The 17,344-nt window shown below is 44.1% G+C and overlaps 1 protein-coding gene across 1 annotated transcript in view; it reads left to right on the top strand.

The window, feature by feature from the left end:
• Positions 1 to 13,566: 13,566 nt before the first annotated feature.
• Positions 13,567 to 17,344, top strand: part of LOC138351748 (golgin subfamily A member 6-like protein 22) — a 102,073-nt gene continuing 98,295 nt past the window's right edge. Inside the window, exon 1 of the mRNA XM_069303776.1 lies at positions 13,567 to 13,663. Coding sequence (XP_069159877.1) covers positions 13,567 to 13,663 — 97 coding nt within the window. The remainder of the gene's footprint in view (positions 13,664 to 17,344) is intronic.

Below are 17,344 nucleotides of genomic sequence, written 5' to 3'. Positions count from 1 at the left end.
AGTAGCCACAGTAGCAGAAGCAGCCGGAACAGATGCTTGGAATGGTTCCAGCTTGAATTGCAGATGCAACTGAGGCGAGTCAGTTCCAACTAGAGAAGTTGAAATTAGAACTGCAGAGAAAAAAATAAGTAGAAAAAGAGAAGACTAAACTAGAAGCTAAGCTGGTTGTTGGTGGAATGAAGGTGGGGGGGGGGGGGGTGTGATAGTGGTTGGTGGTGTGAAGATGGAGGGTAGTGGGGGATGGTGGTTGGTGTGAAAGTGGGGGAGGGGTGATGGTGGTTGGTGGTGTGAGGATGGAGGGTAGTGGGGGATGGTTGTTGGTGGTGTGTAGGTGAAGGGTAGTGGGTGATGGTGGTTGGTGGTGTGAAGGTGGTGGTGTGAAGATGGAGGATAATGGGGGATGGTGGTTGGTGGTGTGAAGATGGAGGGTAATGGGGGTTGGTGGTGTGAAGGTGGGGGATAGTGGTTGGTGGTGTGAAGATGGAGGATAATGGGGGATGGTGGTTGGTGGTGTGAAGATGGAGGGTAATGGGGGTTATTGGTATGAAGGTGGGGGATAGTGGTTGGTGGTGTGAAGGTGGGGGGTGATGGTGATGTGAAGATGGAGTATAGTGGGTGATGGTGGTTGGTGGTGTGAAGGTGGAGGGTGGTGGGGGATGGTGGTTGGTGGCGTGCGGGTGGGATTTTTTTTTTTTGGAGTAAATAGGGTGGAGAGGCATAGGTGAAGCAAAGTTTAGAAGTGGGAAATACAGTGAGAGTTAAGAAAGCAGGCGGGCTGTCCGCCTTGCTGACACGATGTCTGGGTGTTGGCAGCTAAGCTAAGCTTTCTCTCTTGTCAGGGAGCTGTGAGTGTGAGGTTCTTCACATGTATTTCAACATATACGAACGTCTATTGATGAATACTGTGTAGCATTTATATATACACACCCTGATGCTTCCAAACATGTTGTTCTGTTTAAGGCTCTTTATTTCTGTTTTTTATTAATATTGATTTATTTATACATGCATATATATTCACATATGTACACACACATGTATCCATATACACATACATATATACTAAATTGTTTCCAATTATTGGGGGGTTTCTGGTCAGTATTTCACCTGGGAATTATGTACTGTGGGGCGGGGTTTTCATCTAGTGAATTGAGGCTCTAGGGTCACCAGCTGTGGGAGCGGCGTCTCATCTTGGAGTAATCTTTCTAACATTGGGTCCTCTAACATTTCGATGGTGTTACACACCCTGATGGGTTGGTGATGTAGTCTGATATTTAGTGGTTGTATGTTCAGGAGTTCATGGAGTTCCTGGATTGTCTGGTCATATGGTGGACGGTGTTTTGCTGTTCTCCTTAGTGCCTTAGTTTGAGCTGCTTTTAGTTTTTGCAAGTAAATTTTCTTTAAGGTGTGCAGTGGTACTGGGGGATGCTCAAGATGCGGCCGAACTAGAGCACTATATAGGTGCATCTGAATGTTCGTGCTGAGGCTTCGGAATCTCCTCAGTTTCCCAAAGGCTGCTTTAGCTTTGTTTAATCGGTCCTTTATGTGAATTTTTATCCCTGTTTTATTGATCAAGGGTCCCAGTATTCTGCCTACCTACGCATATTGCCCGAAACGCTATGCGTACTAGTGGCTTTAGGTATTGTATGTACTACCTCTATCTTTAATTCTAACATAATGTTTGTACTGTAACTCTGCAACTATGTATGTACTTTTCCTAAATAAATTATTATTATTTTTATTATTATTATTATTATCATCATTATTATTATTATTATTATTATTATTATTATTATTATTATTATTATTATTTTTATTATTAATATTATTATTATTATTATTATTATTATTATTATTATTATTATTATTATTATTATTATTATTTTATTGGATCGGGCAGCTGTCAAGGATAATGGGGTCAGGGTTTCATTTTGCAATGTGTATTATCTGGAACTTTTGTTTGTTTGTGCTGATTTTCCATTGTTTCTCAAAGATGTTTATGGATTTAATTGCTGCCTTGGTCTTGTCGGCTAGTAGTGGCTTTGATGGACCCGTTCAGTTCTGGGTGTGAGAGGGGAAGGGCCACGCTATGCGAGCTCCGCGGAAAACAATATATATCTAGGGATATTTCAGTGATACAGGAACTAAACACAGTCAGATAACTTTTAAAGTGTGTCTCAACATATTAAATAATATATCATAGTGATTACCATCCGACCGTTTGTGTTCAATGAAAAATAAGTGAAATTCGTGTGTAGTCAAGGCCTGCCCTCGTGGTGCCAGGAGGCCTTAGGCGATAGTTGCCAAGTCCTCATTAAATCACATCCCTCGCTATTGAAACATCAAGAAATCAGTGCACATAGTGCTAAGATCTCTATGCAAAACGTGTGTCTATTATAAAAAAAATAAGATAACATATCTTAATATCAAGTTAACAATTTATACACAAAATAAGTCCGTTGTGTGTATGTAAACAAGGGCCATTTAAATGTAGGCCCACCTCAGTACCCACTGTGTGTGTATTCTTTCAAATAGTGTAACGTACTCAGGTAACTAGTGCCCAGACACAGAAACTAGACGCCTCTACTGTAAGATAACTAGTGGGAAAATGCAAGTAATGTAATCTAACAAGTGAACAGAACAAATTAAGAGTGTGACACGTGGTAACAACACTGCCAGTTCATACAGCCTCCTCCAGGCCTATCTCAAGTTGGTAAACACCCACGGTCAACATCCACAATCAACCCCCAACGGTCAACACCCCACCTTGTAAGACCTTGTAAGATCACCACCACTGAACAGAAGTGTTCAACAAAAATGGCTTTGATAAGAACGTGCATAGAATGCAACATGAAGGTAGAATACCAACAGAGCTTTCACTGCCAACTCTGTTCAGCAGCCATACACAAAAAATGTGCCAACATGACTAATAATTCAAGGAGAAATGGTCCCAGTGACCACTCTGTGTACTAGCTCTGCAAAAAGGATGATGTAACTTTTTTGAAGATGATGGAAATCCCGGATAAAACTCCCGCCGAAAACAGAGAATCACTAATAAATGCCTGTATAGCAATTTCTAATGTCTTCAAACAAACTGTACATGACACCAAAGTACAACCAGATGCAGCACACAGCTCGGTGGCAGCGGCGCCGGAGCAGAGCAGGGAGTCGGGGACGCCTGAGCAGAGCGGGGAGTCGGGGACGCCTGAGCAGAGCGGGGAGTCGGGGACGCCTGAGCAGAGCGGGGAGACGGAGACGCCTGAGCAGAGTGGGGAGTCGGGGGAGCCTGAGCAGAGCGGGGAGTCGGGGACGCCTGAGCAGAGCAGGGAGTTCGGGGCGCCTGAGCAGAGCAGGGAGTCGGAGACGCCTGAGCAGAGCAGGGAGTTGGAGACGCCTGAGCAGAGCGGGGAGTCGGAGACGCCTGAGAAGAGTGGGGAGTCGGGGGCGCCTGAGCAGAGCGAGAAGTCGGGGACGCCTGAGCAGAGCAGGGAGTCGGGGGTGCCTGAGCAGAGCACGGTGTCAATGGCACCGGAGCAGAGCGCGGTGTCGCAGGCCCCAGAGCAGAGTACAGTGTCGGGGACGCCGCAGCAGAGTGTAGTCCCTGGCAAAGGGACACAAACATAACAAGACCCTAAAATCAGTTGGTATTACAAATGGGCAACCTGTAAACATGGGATATCGGGAAGAACAAATGGAACATGCATGTACGATCACCCTAGAACGTGCAGAAACCTCCTCAATACAGGTAAATGTACCAAAAGCTGCGAATTCTTTCACCCAGAAGCTTGCAAGAACTCTTTGGACAGGAAAGAGTGCTTCAATGCTGAATGTCCAGCTTTTCATATAAGAGGTACCAAGCAAATAAAACCGACAGACCGCCACTATGAAAACAGCCACTACTCCATCGACTGGGATAATTTTGTAGCAAGAGGAGGAGGAGAAGAATGGCTGAAAATGACCAGACTCTACCACCAACTCGGTCAAATGCTGGAGAGGACGCAAACACAGTGGCCTTCTTACCAGAGCCTTAGATATTTACACCAAGTAAGGCATCCAGCACTTCCACTAACACGATAACATCATTTATATTTGCCAACATCCAGGGTATTAAAACACGCAAATCCAACAAAGTTCACTTTATAGATGGTCTCCTTCATGAGGCAAATGCCGTGTTTGCAGCCCTAACAGAAACCTACACAAAGGACTACCATAATGGTGAAATATGGATCTCAGAGTACAATCTTTTCAGATGTGAGAGGAAACACCGGCTTCAGGGTGGGGTCAGCCTCTACGTCAAAGACACACTCATCTGTACTGAGCTGCTAAACACCTCAAATGATATGGTGGAAGTGCTGATAATCAAAATAGAGATCCTAAATGTAGTTATTGTCCTTGCATATAAGTCACCGGAGGCAAACCCTCAGCAGTTTAAAGACCAACTAATGAAAATAGAACACTGCTTGGAAAACCTCACAAATCCAGCTCCGAACATCATCCTGCTTGGGGACTTCAACCTACGACACCTGAAATGGAAGCACCTGGCTAATACAGTAATATCAGAAAGAATACCAGGAAGTAGCCTAAATGAACAGGCACATGCAAATGACCTGCTACGAATGTGTGACAGGTTTGCCTTAAACAAGCAAATAGTAGAACCAACTAGGAAGGAGAACACGTTGGACCTCATTTTCACTAATAATGATGAATTGATCAGGAACATAATGATTACAAATACCTGTTACTCAGATCACAACTTAATTGAAGTTATGACAACCATGGGGAATAGACCATCAAAACCAGTCCAGATTCTAGGTGGAGAAGATTTCAGCAAATTCAACTTCAATAATAAACAGATAAACTGAGAGCAAATAAACCAGGACTTCACAGAAATAAACTGGGAAGATCAGCTAGAAAGTGCAAACCTGAACCAGTGCTTGGAAAAAATAAGCTCAGTAGCACTAGAAATATGTTCAAACCGCATACCCCTAAGAAAAAAAAGAGGACGAGATGCAGATTGGAACGGGAACGTCGTTCCCTATATAGGCGAAGAAAACGAATCGCAGAGCAACTTGAGAGTCGCACCCTATCTCAAGAACGGCGAAGAAGGTTAGGTAGAGAAATAGAAACAATTGAACTCAAGCTACAAGAATCATACAAAACCCAGGAGAGGCAAAGAGAGCAAAAGCCCATCAGTGAATTAGAGAAAAATCCGAAATATTTTTTCTCCTATGCAAAATCAAGATCAAAAACCACATCTAGTATCGGGCCCCTGCGAAAGGGGGATGGAACTTTCACCGATGACAACAAAGAAATGAGCGAGCTACTGAGGAAACAGTATGACTGTTTTCAGCGAGCCATTAAACGCACTAAAGATTGATAACTCAAATTAATTTTTCATGGATATGATACCAACATCAAATCATATATCAGACGTCACCCTATCCCCACTGGATTTTGAAGAAGCCATAAACAGTATGCCTATGCACTCTGCACCAGGCCCGGATTCTTGGAACTCCATATTCATCAAGAACTGTAAATAACCACTATCGCAGGCCCTCCACATTCTGTGGAGACAAAGCCTAGATACTGGCGTTATCCCTAATATACTAAAAACAGCAGAGATAGCACCACTTCATAAAAGAGGAAATATGGCAGAGGCAAAAAATTACAGACCGATAGCACTAACATCGCACATCATAAAAATTTTTGAGAGAGTGCTAAGAAGTAAGATCACAAAATACATGGAATCACAGCATCTCCATAACCCCGGACAACATGGTTTCAGAACAGTGCGCTCTTGCCTGTCCCAGTTGCTGGACCACTATGATATGGCATTAGATGATATGGAAGACAAACAAAACGCGGATGTAATTTACACAGATTTCGCAAAAGCTTTTGATAAATGTGACCATGGTGTTATTGCACATAAAATGCGTTCAAAAGGAATTACCGGAAAAATAGGCAGATGGATCTACAATTTACTGACTAACAGAATAAATAAAATCCAGCCCATCAACCGTGAAGAGCTCTGTCCCCCAGGGTACTGTGCTTGCTCCAGTACTTTTTCTCATCCTCTTATCGGACATAGACAAGAACATAACCTATAGCACTGTATCATCCTTTGCAGATGACACTAGGATCTTCATGAGAGTAGGCAACATAGAGGACACGGCAAACCTCCAATCAGATGTAGATCAGGTCTTTCTATGGGCTACAGAAAATAATATGGTGTTTAACGAACATAAGTTCCAGCTCATGCGCTATGGAAAAAAATGAAAATATAAAAACGGAAACCACGTACAAAACTCAGGCAAATCATAACATAGAACGAAAAGGCAATGTAAAGGATATGGGTGTACTCATGTCGGAAGACCTTACCTTTAAAGAACACAATAAAGTAGCCGTCACAATTGCAAGAAAAATGACAGGTTGGATAACAAGAACTTTTCACACTAGAGATGCTAAACCGATGATGATACTTTTCAAAACGCTTGTGCTCTCTAGAGTGGAGTACTGCTGCACAATGACAGCCCCTTTCAAAGCTGGAGAAATTGCTGACCTGGAGAGTGTGCAGAGATCCTTTACTGCTAGAATCCACTCAGTAAAACATCTAAACTATTGGGACTGACTAAAGAGCCTAAATCTGTACTCCCTTGAGCACAGGTGGGAGAGATACATAATAATTTACACGTGGAAAATATTAGAGGGGCTGGTCTCAAACCTGCACACAGAAATGAGACCACATCACATGAGACCAGAAAACATGGCAGGATGTGCAGAATACCCCCGTTGAAAAGCAGAGGTGCAACAGGTACTCTGAGAGAGAACTCTATCAACATCAGAGGCCCGAGACTGTTCAACACACTTCCGCTACACATAAGGGACATAACTGGCAAACCCCTCACAGTGTTCAAGAGAGAACTGGATAAGCACCTCCAAAGGATACCTGATCAACCAGGCTGTGACTCATACGTTAGGCTGCGAGCAGCCGCGTCCAACAGCCTGGTTGATCAGTCCAGCAACCAGGAGGCCTGGTCGACGACAGGGCCGCGGGGACGGTAAGCCCCGGAAGCACCTCAAGGTAAGGACCCGGTTGGCATATTATTTGGGTGATATCGTCAGCGTACGTGATGTATTCTCCATGTTGGGGTTGGGGTAGGTCACCTGCAAATATGTTGAATAGAGTGGGGGAGAGGCAGCTTCCTTGTGGTACTCCACTTTTCAGTTCTATTATTCAGTCACGCAAGTAGCTACCGATATTGAGCCTAGCAGTTCTGTTGTCTATAAAGCTGCAGAGAGTAGCTGTAAATCTCACAGGGAATCCTAGCTCATATATCTTATATTTTAGGCCTGTGTGCCATACTTTTTCGAAGGCTTTCGAAACGTTTCTAAGCACTATATTACACTGATCTTTTTTCGACACTGCATTGGCTATATGCTCGTAGATCAGGGCTATTGCTGTATTGGGCCCTCTGCGGTTCCTAAACCCTTCCTGCCTGGTGTAATACTTCTCCTCCTCTTCCATGTACTTCACAAGTCTCTGACTGATTATTTTTTCAAATATTTTGCCTTGTACTTCGAGGAGTGAAATTGGCCTGTAATTTTCAGTTTGGGTTGGGGGTTTACCTGGCTTGGGCATTAATCCTATTGTGGCATTCTTGAAGTATGTGGGGAATAGTTCAGATGCAAGAGCTGTATTTACTATACAAGTGTATTGATGGAGTGCAATCACTGGTAGGTTGGATAATACCATCTTATTTATCTTGCTGTTGCCCGGCGCCGTGTTCTTGGAACCCATAATTGTTTTATGGACCTTTGCAATGGTTATGTGTTTCATAAGGTGGCAGTCATTGCAGATGTTGTTAAGGTCTATTGTTTGCGTCGGGAGTAGTGCTTCAGCTCAGTTAACGACTTGAGTTGTAATTTCCCTTTCAATAATGGGGCAAAAGTTTAAATTTGTTTCCGGGTTTATCCTGAATATTTTTTTCACAGAACTTCCTGAATTCCTGTTCTTGTTCACTTTCCTCATAGAGTTTATTTCCTGAGGCGTCTATGATTCAGGGTGTTCCTTCACCTGTGTTTTCCATCACTTTCTTCCAGAACTTTCCTGGGTTTCTGTAGTCGGCTTAAATTTTGCTTATTAGGTCATCCCATTTTTTGGTGTATTCTATTTTGTATAGATCTTAAAGCTCGTCTTGTAACTCTCTTTGTAGTCTTTTGTGCTCGTCCGTCCACCCGTTGTGCGTTATGAGTTGTAGAGGATTGTTATATCTGGTTTGCAGTGTCCTAAGTGTCTCAGTGGCTTGGGGGTGTGGGAGCATTATGTGGTGAGCTACGGGGATATGATCGTTCATGCATTTTTCTATGGTGCTAATACACGTATTTAGCTCTGTATTTATGCATGATGTTTCCTTTCCATTAAAGTCTGTGACACTGATTTCCTGTGCACTGCTTTTGAACGCTTCCCAGTCAGTTTTTTGTGTATTGAAGTCGTGGTGGTGAGGGTTTCTGAATGGGGTTAGCCGATAGCTTCATTATTATTGGTAGGGGGTCGCTTGTGCTCTCTGGGCCCCTTTCTATGCGGGTGTTTAAGAAGTGGTGGTTGTTTGACAGTATTATGTCTGGTTTACCACTGTGTCCTTGTCTGACATAAGTTGGGAAGTCTGGGCCCAGGTGGGTTAGATTGCCGTTCCTTATCATATTGTGGATGGCATCTCCTGCCTGGTTGTTCCATCCGTGTCCCAGTGTTCTGTATTTGGCGTTCAGACCTCCCAGGAAGTAGCGATAACAAACAACAAGGTTGTGCATTGTGTTAAACAGACTGCTGCTTATCTGTTGAATGGTTATGGGGGTTTGGTTGAAAGCATGCGACATTATATAATTGTAGACGTATTTCGTATTAGCATTAGGGATATTGTGTTGGAATTTTACGTGCTGAGTTCGTATACGTTCTTTGAGGATCTTGTAGTTAACCGTGTGGGTTTCGTTTCTTGAGAAGAATTCGGTATTGTTTGGGATCTCTGCTGAGTCCTGGGTGACTGTGTCTGAGTTTGCAGCATTGTCTGTATGTGTGTGGTAAGCATTGATGCCCACTGTGTGTCTGTGATCTGCCTCAGTTACCTCATCGGAATTCGCTAATAGTTGTGTCTCCTGTGGTGCTTGTATGTTTGTAGGCCCTCCTTGGGGGTCATTAGTGGTGGATGGTGCGACTGGTGTTAGTTCAACTTCCCCTTCTGACTCATCGAGGGTCTCTGCATTCGTGGGTCCTGACACTTGTTGGGAGTTAGTCTCAGATGTGGGAATGCTGATTATATTGCTGGCCACCAGGGCTTTTATGATGTTAAGGGTGGAAGGATTGTCTGGGAATACCATTTCTTGGAGACCATTCCTCCTGTACGTTTCTTTAATTACGGATCCAAAAGACCCTGGACTAGCTAAGTTTTCTAAGTGAGCAAAGATCATACTGCTCAGGATCTTTGTTGGTAGGTCCCCAATTACCTGTGAGGTCGTGTTTGCTGGATTGTGTGGGGTAGTGTTTGCTGGATTATGTGATACCTTATTTGACCAAGCATTGGTGGTAGTTATACCTGCATAGGTATTATTAGCTGTTGCTGTCTATTTTGCTGCGGCTCCGGCCCTTTTTTGTTTTAGGATGTTCTTTCTAGTGGGACAGATTGATGCCAGCATGCGGTGGGGACCCCCACAATTGAGACATTTGGGGTTTGATTTATTTGTGCAATCTCTGAATATGTGTCCCTGCTCGGCGCATTCTGAAAATACTTTGACCGTTTGTTGGCAATCTGCGGCTGTATGGTCGTATTTATAGCATGTCCAACAAGGGGTTATGTTATAGCCTTCCTGCTCAAGGTTGTAGTTGTCCGTGCTCAGGTCGTACTAGTGGCAATGGATACCTTGGCTGAGGGCTTCCAGCCATGGAGGTTTCTTCGAATCATATTTTCATCACTGTAAACAATCTTGGCATGAGAATTACTTCTTCTACCTTGGCCCAATCATTCCTTTCTTCTATGTCACATTTTATATTTTCAGGGGTATGGTTAGTAGGTGCTGCATCAAGTCTCTTCAGGACTATTGTCTTCCTGGCCTGCAGCTCTGGGGGAATAATGACCAGAAAATGTTTATCCGTCAATTTACGTATATTTTCTCCCTTGAGGACTGTGTCAACATCTTCATCCTGGTAACATAGTGCTATGAATGAGGAGTCCTGTGTGGTTACTAGTTTAGAAAATCGTACCTTGAGAGAGAACAGGAGATTGGCTAGTTCATTCTGTTTATCATAGCTTGTCCCCCCCACCACAAGGGGCGGATTTTTACCCGGGAATCTCTCATTGTCTCAGTACTAGTTCATTTTTTCTGTTTTCTTGCTTTCCTCTTTCTTTCTCTTCCTAAGAATAAGCTCTCCTTAGCTGAGGGCTAAGCACTCCGTCCACTAAGCACTTGGTTGGTTGGGACTGGCAGAGGTTAGCCCTCAGTGACTAATTCTCCTATGTCCTATTTGTAGACAGAAGGTTCCCTAAGAAAGCCTAACCTTGCTACAAGGGTGAACAAATGCCCAAATCAAGTGTCCCCGTATATTTTGCAGGTAACCGCATGGGCCACTGGACCGTTCCACTTTACTTGTTGAAATGGCGAAGTGAGAAGAGTTGGAGATAGTGAGGAAGATAAGTCTTATAACTATGAATGTACAGGTGCTCTGTGCAAAGCTGGCATCATTTAATGTTGGTGGCTGTGTCACCCTTCTGTTAGGGAGGGGGTGGGAAAGATTGTTGGGACAGTGGGCCCGTGGGGGGTCAGGTTACAATCCCACCACTCTCATTGCTGTAGTTGTTGCCTGAAGCTGGTGATGCCTTTAGATATATCTCTTCTTGCTAGAGTGTCTTACAGTGAGCCCCAAGTACCCTGTGCAAGTAATGCTGTGTTATTAGCACCAGCAATGCATCAAACACTAACGTTTGGTAGGCTTCCCCTGGTATGGAGCGGTGGAGGCCAGCTAGCCTCTCTCCAGGCCTCCTGCGCCTATGCCTGAGTGTGCTCCCAGGATATTAGTTCACTCTAGGGTTCCTCTTTTACTAGTGACTTATGCTATAGTGTCAGAACACTCAGCAGCACAATAGTATTGTCTCGATACAACCTGGCTATCAAACACAAGGGTTGGGTACGAGGAACTTAACCCCTAGATGGGAAGAGGAGGCACGCACATCCTCTCAGCCCAGGGCCTGGCGGCAGTGTCAAGGTGGAGAGTTGTGGGGGATGGTGGTTGGTGGTGTGTAGGTGGAAGGTATTGGGAGATGTTATATTGTATTTTATAGAGCATAGGTGCAGGGTAGTGGATGGTTAAGTGAGGGTGGGGTGGATGGTGGTGGTGTGTGTAGGGAAGGTGGTGGTGGGGTAGTGAGGGTGGGGGTGGCACTTACCTATCAGTGACCAAGGGCAGCGCGTCCTCGTAAACGAAGGCTAAAGACCAATCCATGCACCAACCAAACCCCCTGTTTATGAATGATAAACGGTTTACACACGACTAATGTGGGGAAACTGACCTGTGGGCTTTATTTAGCCATATATACTAAATTTTATTGTATTTTATATAGGAATTTATTTTTATGTTTATATATTTCGATAGTAAACTGTATGATGGTTAAAATGGACTGTATGATATATAAATTCCCACAAATCGCTTTCCTTACACATTCTGAGGGGTTTATTATTTATATACCTCGTCTAGTAATAAAAATTATTGATTGGTAGACATTCATTACAGTATTAGACAACATATATTAGTAATTAAACGGGGAGACCTTATCTTGTATGGCTGATTTTGTCCTAGGCAACCAGATATGAACACGGATGAAGAAGCTAGTCGATACACTTTGTGTGTGAGGCTGGCCACCAACTCATGTACTGCAGTACTTGATAACCAGTAATTCTTGTTCCTCTTCAATTACACCTGTCAAAGGGCACACACTATAATGGCAGTAATCCTAATATGACAGCTATATCAGAAGATATATAGGCAATTTAAATAAAGAGACGTGAATATCTCTCACCTTGTTGTTTGTTCTCGCTTTGCATTCTGACCGGTTCACCCTATAGCTACCTAAGATTACTGATCAGGAATAAAAGATAATAAATGGGTTTCGACGGAACACTTCCCTTATAGTAGACGTAGATCATGTGTTGACAATGCACTTTATTCCCTTAACACTGTTGTCCAAGGGAAATTATTGGGGCTAGATCTGCCCCAGCAGGATTGGTATGATGTTAATGGTGACTGCTCTCGCCCTCCTCCCACTGATGCCTCGGCTATCTTGTCCAGATGTCAAGAAGTGAATGGAAGGCTTACATTTACTCTATTTTAGTACTGATAATTAAGTTGATTCAAATGAAATGTTTTTATTATGTTAACAGTCCAAAGACTGTGGTATTAAGAAGATTTCCCATTAACATAGCTGGTGAATCTAATAGCGATGTGGTAATGACATCCCCCGTTTTCTACTGCCGGAAATTTCTACTGTGTCAATTTGAAAGTTGGTAAATGGTGTCGATTTTTCCGACAACTCACGACTGATGACGTCCGAACACTTCCAGAACATGTGCATCGCTGATGACTTTTGTTTGAACCACAACGCTGTAAATGATTTACCTACTTACTACAAATGCAAATAAGCGCCAACAGATCCTAAACACCTAACCTATCCCAACCATTGCCTAAATATGCACAATTTGATAATATATTAATTTATATTTGAGAAAACTTCTGTTTAAAATGAACAAAATCTTAAAACTGATGAATGTGTCTCATGGGTCAGCCACTGGATGGAATGGACTTGGTCTTTGGATGGGTTGCTAAGGAGGTGAAGCTCTTTAAACCTCTCCTACTCGGGCCTTGTTGTACTTGTTGCATTACAGTTTAACTATTCTCACGATCACATTCTATGTCGGATCTTGTCTTAAAATTTTTGATGAGAGGTGGCTTCTGCAACTTTTTCTTTCGGTTCATTCCACTTGTTGCCTACACATACAGGGTAGGAGTATGTCCTTATCTTTCCTCTAATAATTTGGGTTTCCTACCTCAACTTATGCCCTATTAATCGTTCATTAAAAACAAGCTGTCCCTGTTAACCTTGTACATTAGCCTCAGTATTTGATGTTATGATCAAATCCTCTCAGTTAGTTATAACCTCCCTGGTTGTAAGGCGCAGTTCTCTTAACTCTTATAGCTTAACCTTCTTATTAACAAATCTCTACATTCTTTCATATTCTTTTATGCTCATTACTCTCACTGGACTTCTCCTCTTTGTAAAAGTATGTGTAAGAACTGGCCATATTGAAGGAGAGTTTCCTGGTGGTTCAATATTCAACGCCCCACTACCTATCAGTGTGGGCGTTGAGCGCGGGTGTACTTAGTGCGTGGTGACCAGCCAGCCAGCCAGCAGTCATGCAGGGTGTTGGTTAGTGTGTAGTGTGAGTGTGGTGGAGAGAGTCATGTCTGTCTGTCTGCTGCCTCTCCTCTGTGTCCTGGTGGGCTGGTCGGCCGCCTTCCCGGAGGCCACCATGGGCCACACAGAGGAGTTGGACCTGACTGGTGCCGTCATAATTAACCAGTTTGCTATACACCAGCTGCAGGAGGAGCAGCGAGGCGTCCAGGAAGGTGAGAGTAAGAGCAAAGTTATGTTCACAGTTCCTTGTGACTTATTTAATGAGTTAGAAAACTGAATATTTGCGGCTTATATATATAAACATCACGATAAGGCACCAGTACACACCATAAGGCACCAGTACACACCATAAGGCACCAGTACACATCATAAGGCACCAGTACACACCATAAGGCACCAGTACACACCATAAGGCACCAGTACACACCATAAGGCACCAGTACACACCATAAGGCACCGGTACACACCATAAGGCACCAGTACACACCATAAGGCACCAGTACACACCATAAGGCACCAATACACACCATAAGGCACCGGTACACACCATAAGGCACCGGTGCACACCATAAGGCACCAGTACACACCATAAGGCACCAGTACACACCATAAGGCACCAATACACACCATAAGGCACCAATACACACCATAAGGCACCGGTACACACCATCAGGCACCAGTACACACCATAAGGCACCAGTACACACCATAAGGCACCGGTACACACCATAAGGTACGAGTACACACTATAAGGCACAGTACACACCATAAGGCACCAGTACACACCATAAGGCACCAGTACACACCATAAGGCACCAGTACACACCATAAGGCACCAGTACACACCATAAGGCACCGGTACACACCATAAGGTACGAGTACACACTATAAGGCACAGTACACACCATAAGGCACCAGTACACACCATAAGGCACCAGTACACACCATAAGGCACCAGTACACACCATAAGGCACCAGTACACACCATAAGGCACCAGTACACACCATAAGGCACCAGTACACACCATAAAGTACCAGTATACACAATAAGGCACCAGCACCAGTACACACTATAAGGCACAAGTACACACTATAAGGCACCAGTACACACTATAAGACACCAGTACACACTATAAGGCACCAGTACACACCATAAGGCACCGGTACGCACCATAAGGCACCAGTACACACCATAAGGCACCAGTACACACCATAAGGCACCAGTACATACCATAAGGGACCAGTACACACCATAAGGCACTGGTACACACCATAAGGTACGAGTACACACAATAAGGCACAGTACACACCATAAGGCACCAGTACACACAATAAGGTACAAGTACACTCCATAAGACACCAGTACACACCATAAGACACCAGTACACACCATAATGCACCAGTACACACCATAAGGTACCAGTACACACTATAAGGCACCAGTACACGCCATAAGGCACCAGTACACACCATAAGGAACCAAAACACACACCATAAGGTACCAGTACACACTATAAGGCACCAGTACACGCCATAATGCACCAGTACACACCATAAGGCACCAGTACACACAATAAGGTAAGAGTACACACCATAAGGCACCAGTACACACCATAAGGCACCAGTACACACAATAAGGTAAGAGTACTCACCATAATACACCAGTACACACCATAAGGCACAAGTACACACCATAAGGCACCAGTACACACCGTAATGCACCAGTACACACCATAATGCACCAGTACACACCGTAAGGCACCAGTACACACCATAAGGCACCAGTACACACCATAAGGCACCAGTACACTCCATACGGCACCAGTACACACCATAAGGCACCAGTACACACCATAAGGCACCGGTACACACCATATGTCACCGGTACACATATTAAGGCACCGTTAAACACCGTAAAACAACCAGTACACACCATAAGGCACCAGAACACACCATAATGCACCAGTACACAGTAAAAAGCACCAGTACACACTACAATGCACCAGTACACACCATAATGCACCAGTACACAGTAAAAGGCACCAGTACACACCATTAGGCACCAATACACACCATTAGGCACCAGTACGCACCATAATGCACCAGTGCACACCATAATGCACCAATACACACCATAAAGCACCAGTACACACCATAAGGCACCAGTACACACCATAAGGCACCAGTACACACCATAAGGCACCAGTACACACCATAAGGCACCAGCACACACCAAAAGATACCAGTACACACCATAAGGTACCAGTACACACCATAGGGCACCAGTACGCACCAAAAGACACCAGAACACACCATAAGGCACCAGTACACACCATAAGGCACCAGTACACACCATAAGGTACCAGTACACATCAATGTCAGCACTGTGGAGAAATGGCCGACAGACCACTGGAACATTATCTAACACAGTGCACAGTTACAAACCCATTAAGATTTCAACTTAGATTCAACAGAGCAGAAGAAGTTGTTAAACACATATGGCAAAATCTTACTGAAGCGACCATAAGAGTCATAAATTTTCATACTCAGCCCAAGTAAAACAGAAACTAGCAACACTTAGTGGGCCAGCCAGAGGCTTAGGGCCCGCGCAGGAATATCACTGAAAAAAAGTACACACAATTAGGTACCAGTACACACCTTAAAGCAACAGTACACAGTATAAGGCACCAGTACACACCATAAGGCACCAGTACACACCTTAAAGCAACAGTACACAGTATAAGGGACCAGTACACACCATAAGGCACCAGTACACACCATAAGGCTCCAGTATACACCATAAGGTACCAGTACACACCATAAGGCACCAGTACACACCATAAGGCACCAATACACACAATAATGCACCAGTACACACCATAAGGCACCAGTTCACACCATACGGCACCAATACACACGATAAAGCACCAGTACACGCTATAATGCACCAGTACAAACCATAAGGCACCAGTACACACCATAAGGCACCAGTACACACCAAAAGGCACCAGAACACACCATAAGGCACCAGTACACACCATAAGGCTCCAGTATACACCATAAGGTACCAGTACACACCATAACGCACCAGTACACAACATAAGGCACCAGTACACACCATAAGGCACCAATACACACAATAATGCACCAGTACACACCATAAGGCACCAGTTCACACCATAAGGCACCAATACACACGATAAAGCACCAGTACACACTATAATGCACCAGTACACACCATAAGGCACCAGTACACACCATAAGGCACCAGTACACACCATAAGGCACCAGTACACACCATAAGGCACCAGTACACACCATAAGGCACCAGTACACACCATAAGGCACCAGTACACACCATAAGGCACCAGATCACACTATAAGGCACCAGTACACACTATATGGCACCAGTAGACAGTATAAGGCACCAGGACACACCATAAGGCACAAGTACACACCATAAGGCACCAGTACACACCATAATGCATCAGTACACACCATAAGGCACCAGTACACTCCATAAGGTACCAGAACACAACATAAGGCACCAGTACACACCATAAGAACATAAGAACAAAGGCAACTGCAGAAGGCCTATTGGCCCATACGAGGCAGCTCCTATTTATAACCACCCAATCCCACTCATATACTTGTCCAACCCATGCTTGAAACAATCGAGGGACCCCACCTCCACAATGTTACGCGGCAATTGGTTCCACAAATCAACAACTCTGTTACTGAACCAGTATTTACCCAAGTCTTTCCTAAATCTAAACTTATCCAATTTATACCCATTGTTTCGTGTTCTGTCGTGTGTTGATATTTTTAATACCCTATTAATATCCCCATTGTTATGTCCATTCACCCACTTGTAAACCTCTGTCATGTCACCC

Source organism: Procambarus clarkii, chromosome 50 (assembly GCF_040958095.1).
Source record: "Procambarus clarkii isolate CNS0578487 chromosome 50, FALCON_Pclarkii_2.0, whole genome shotgun sequence".
In the NCBI taxonomy this organism is placed as follows: domain Eukaryota; kingdom Metazoa; phylum Arthropoda; class Malacostraca; order Decapoda; family Cambaridae; genus Procambarus; species Procambarus clarkii.
Note: the sequence above shows the minus strand (reverse complement) of the source record. Positions and strands in the feature narration are given on the sequence as shown.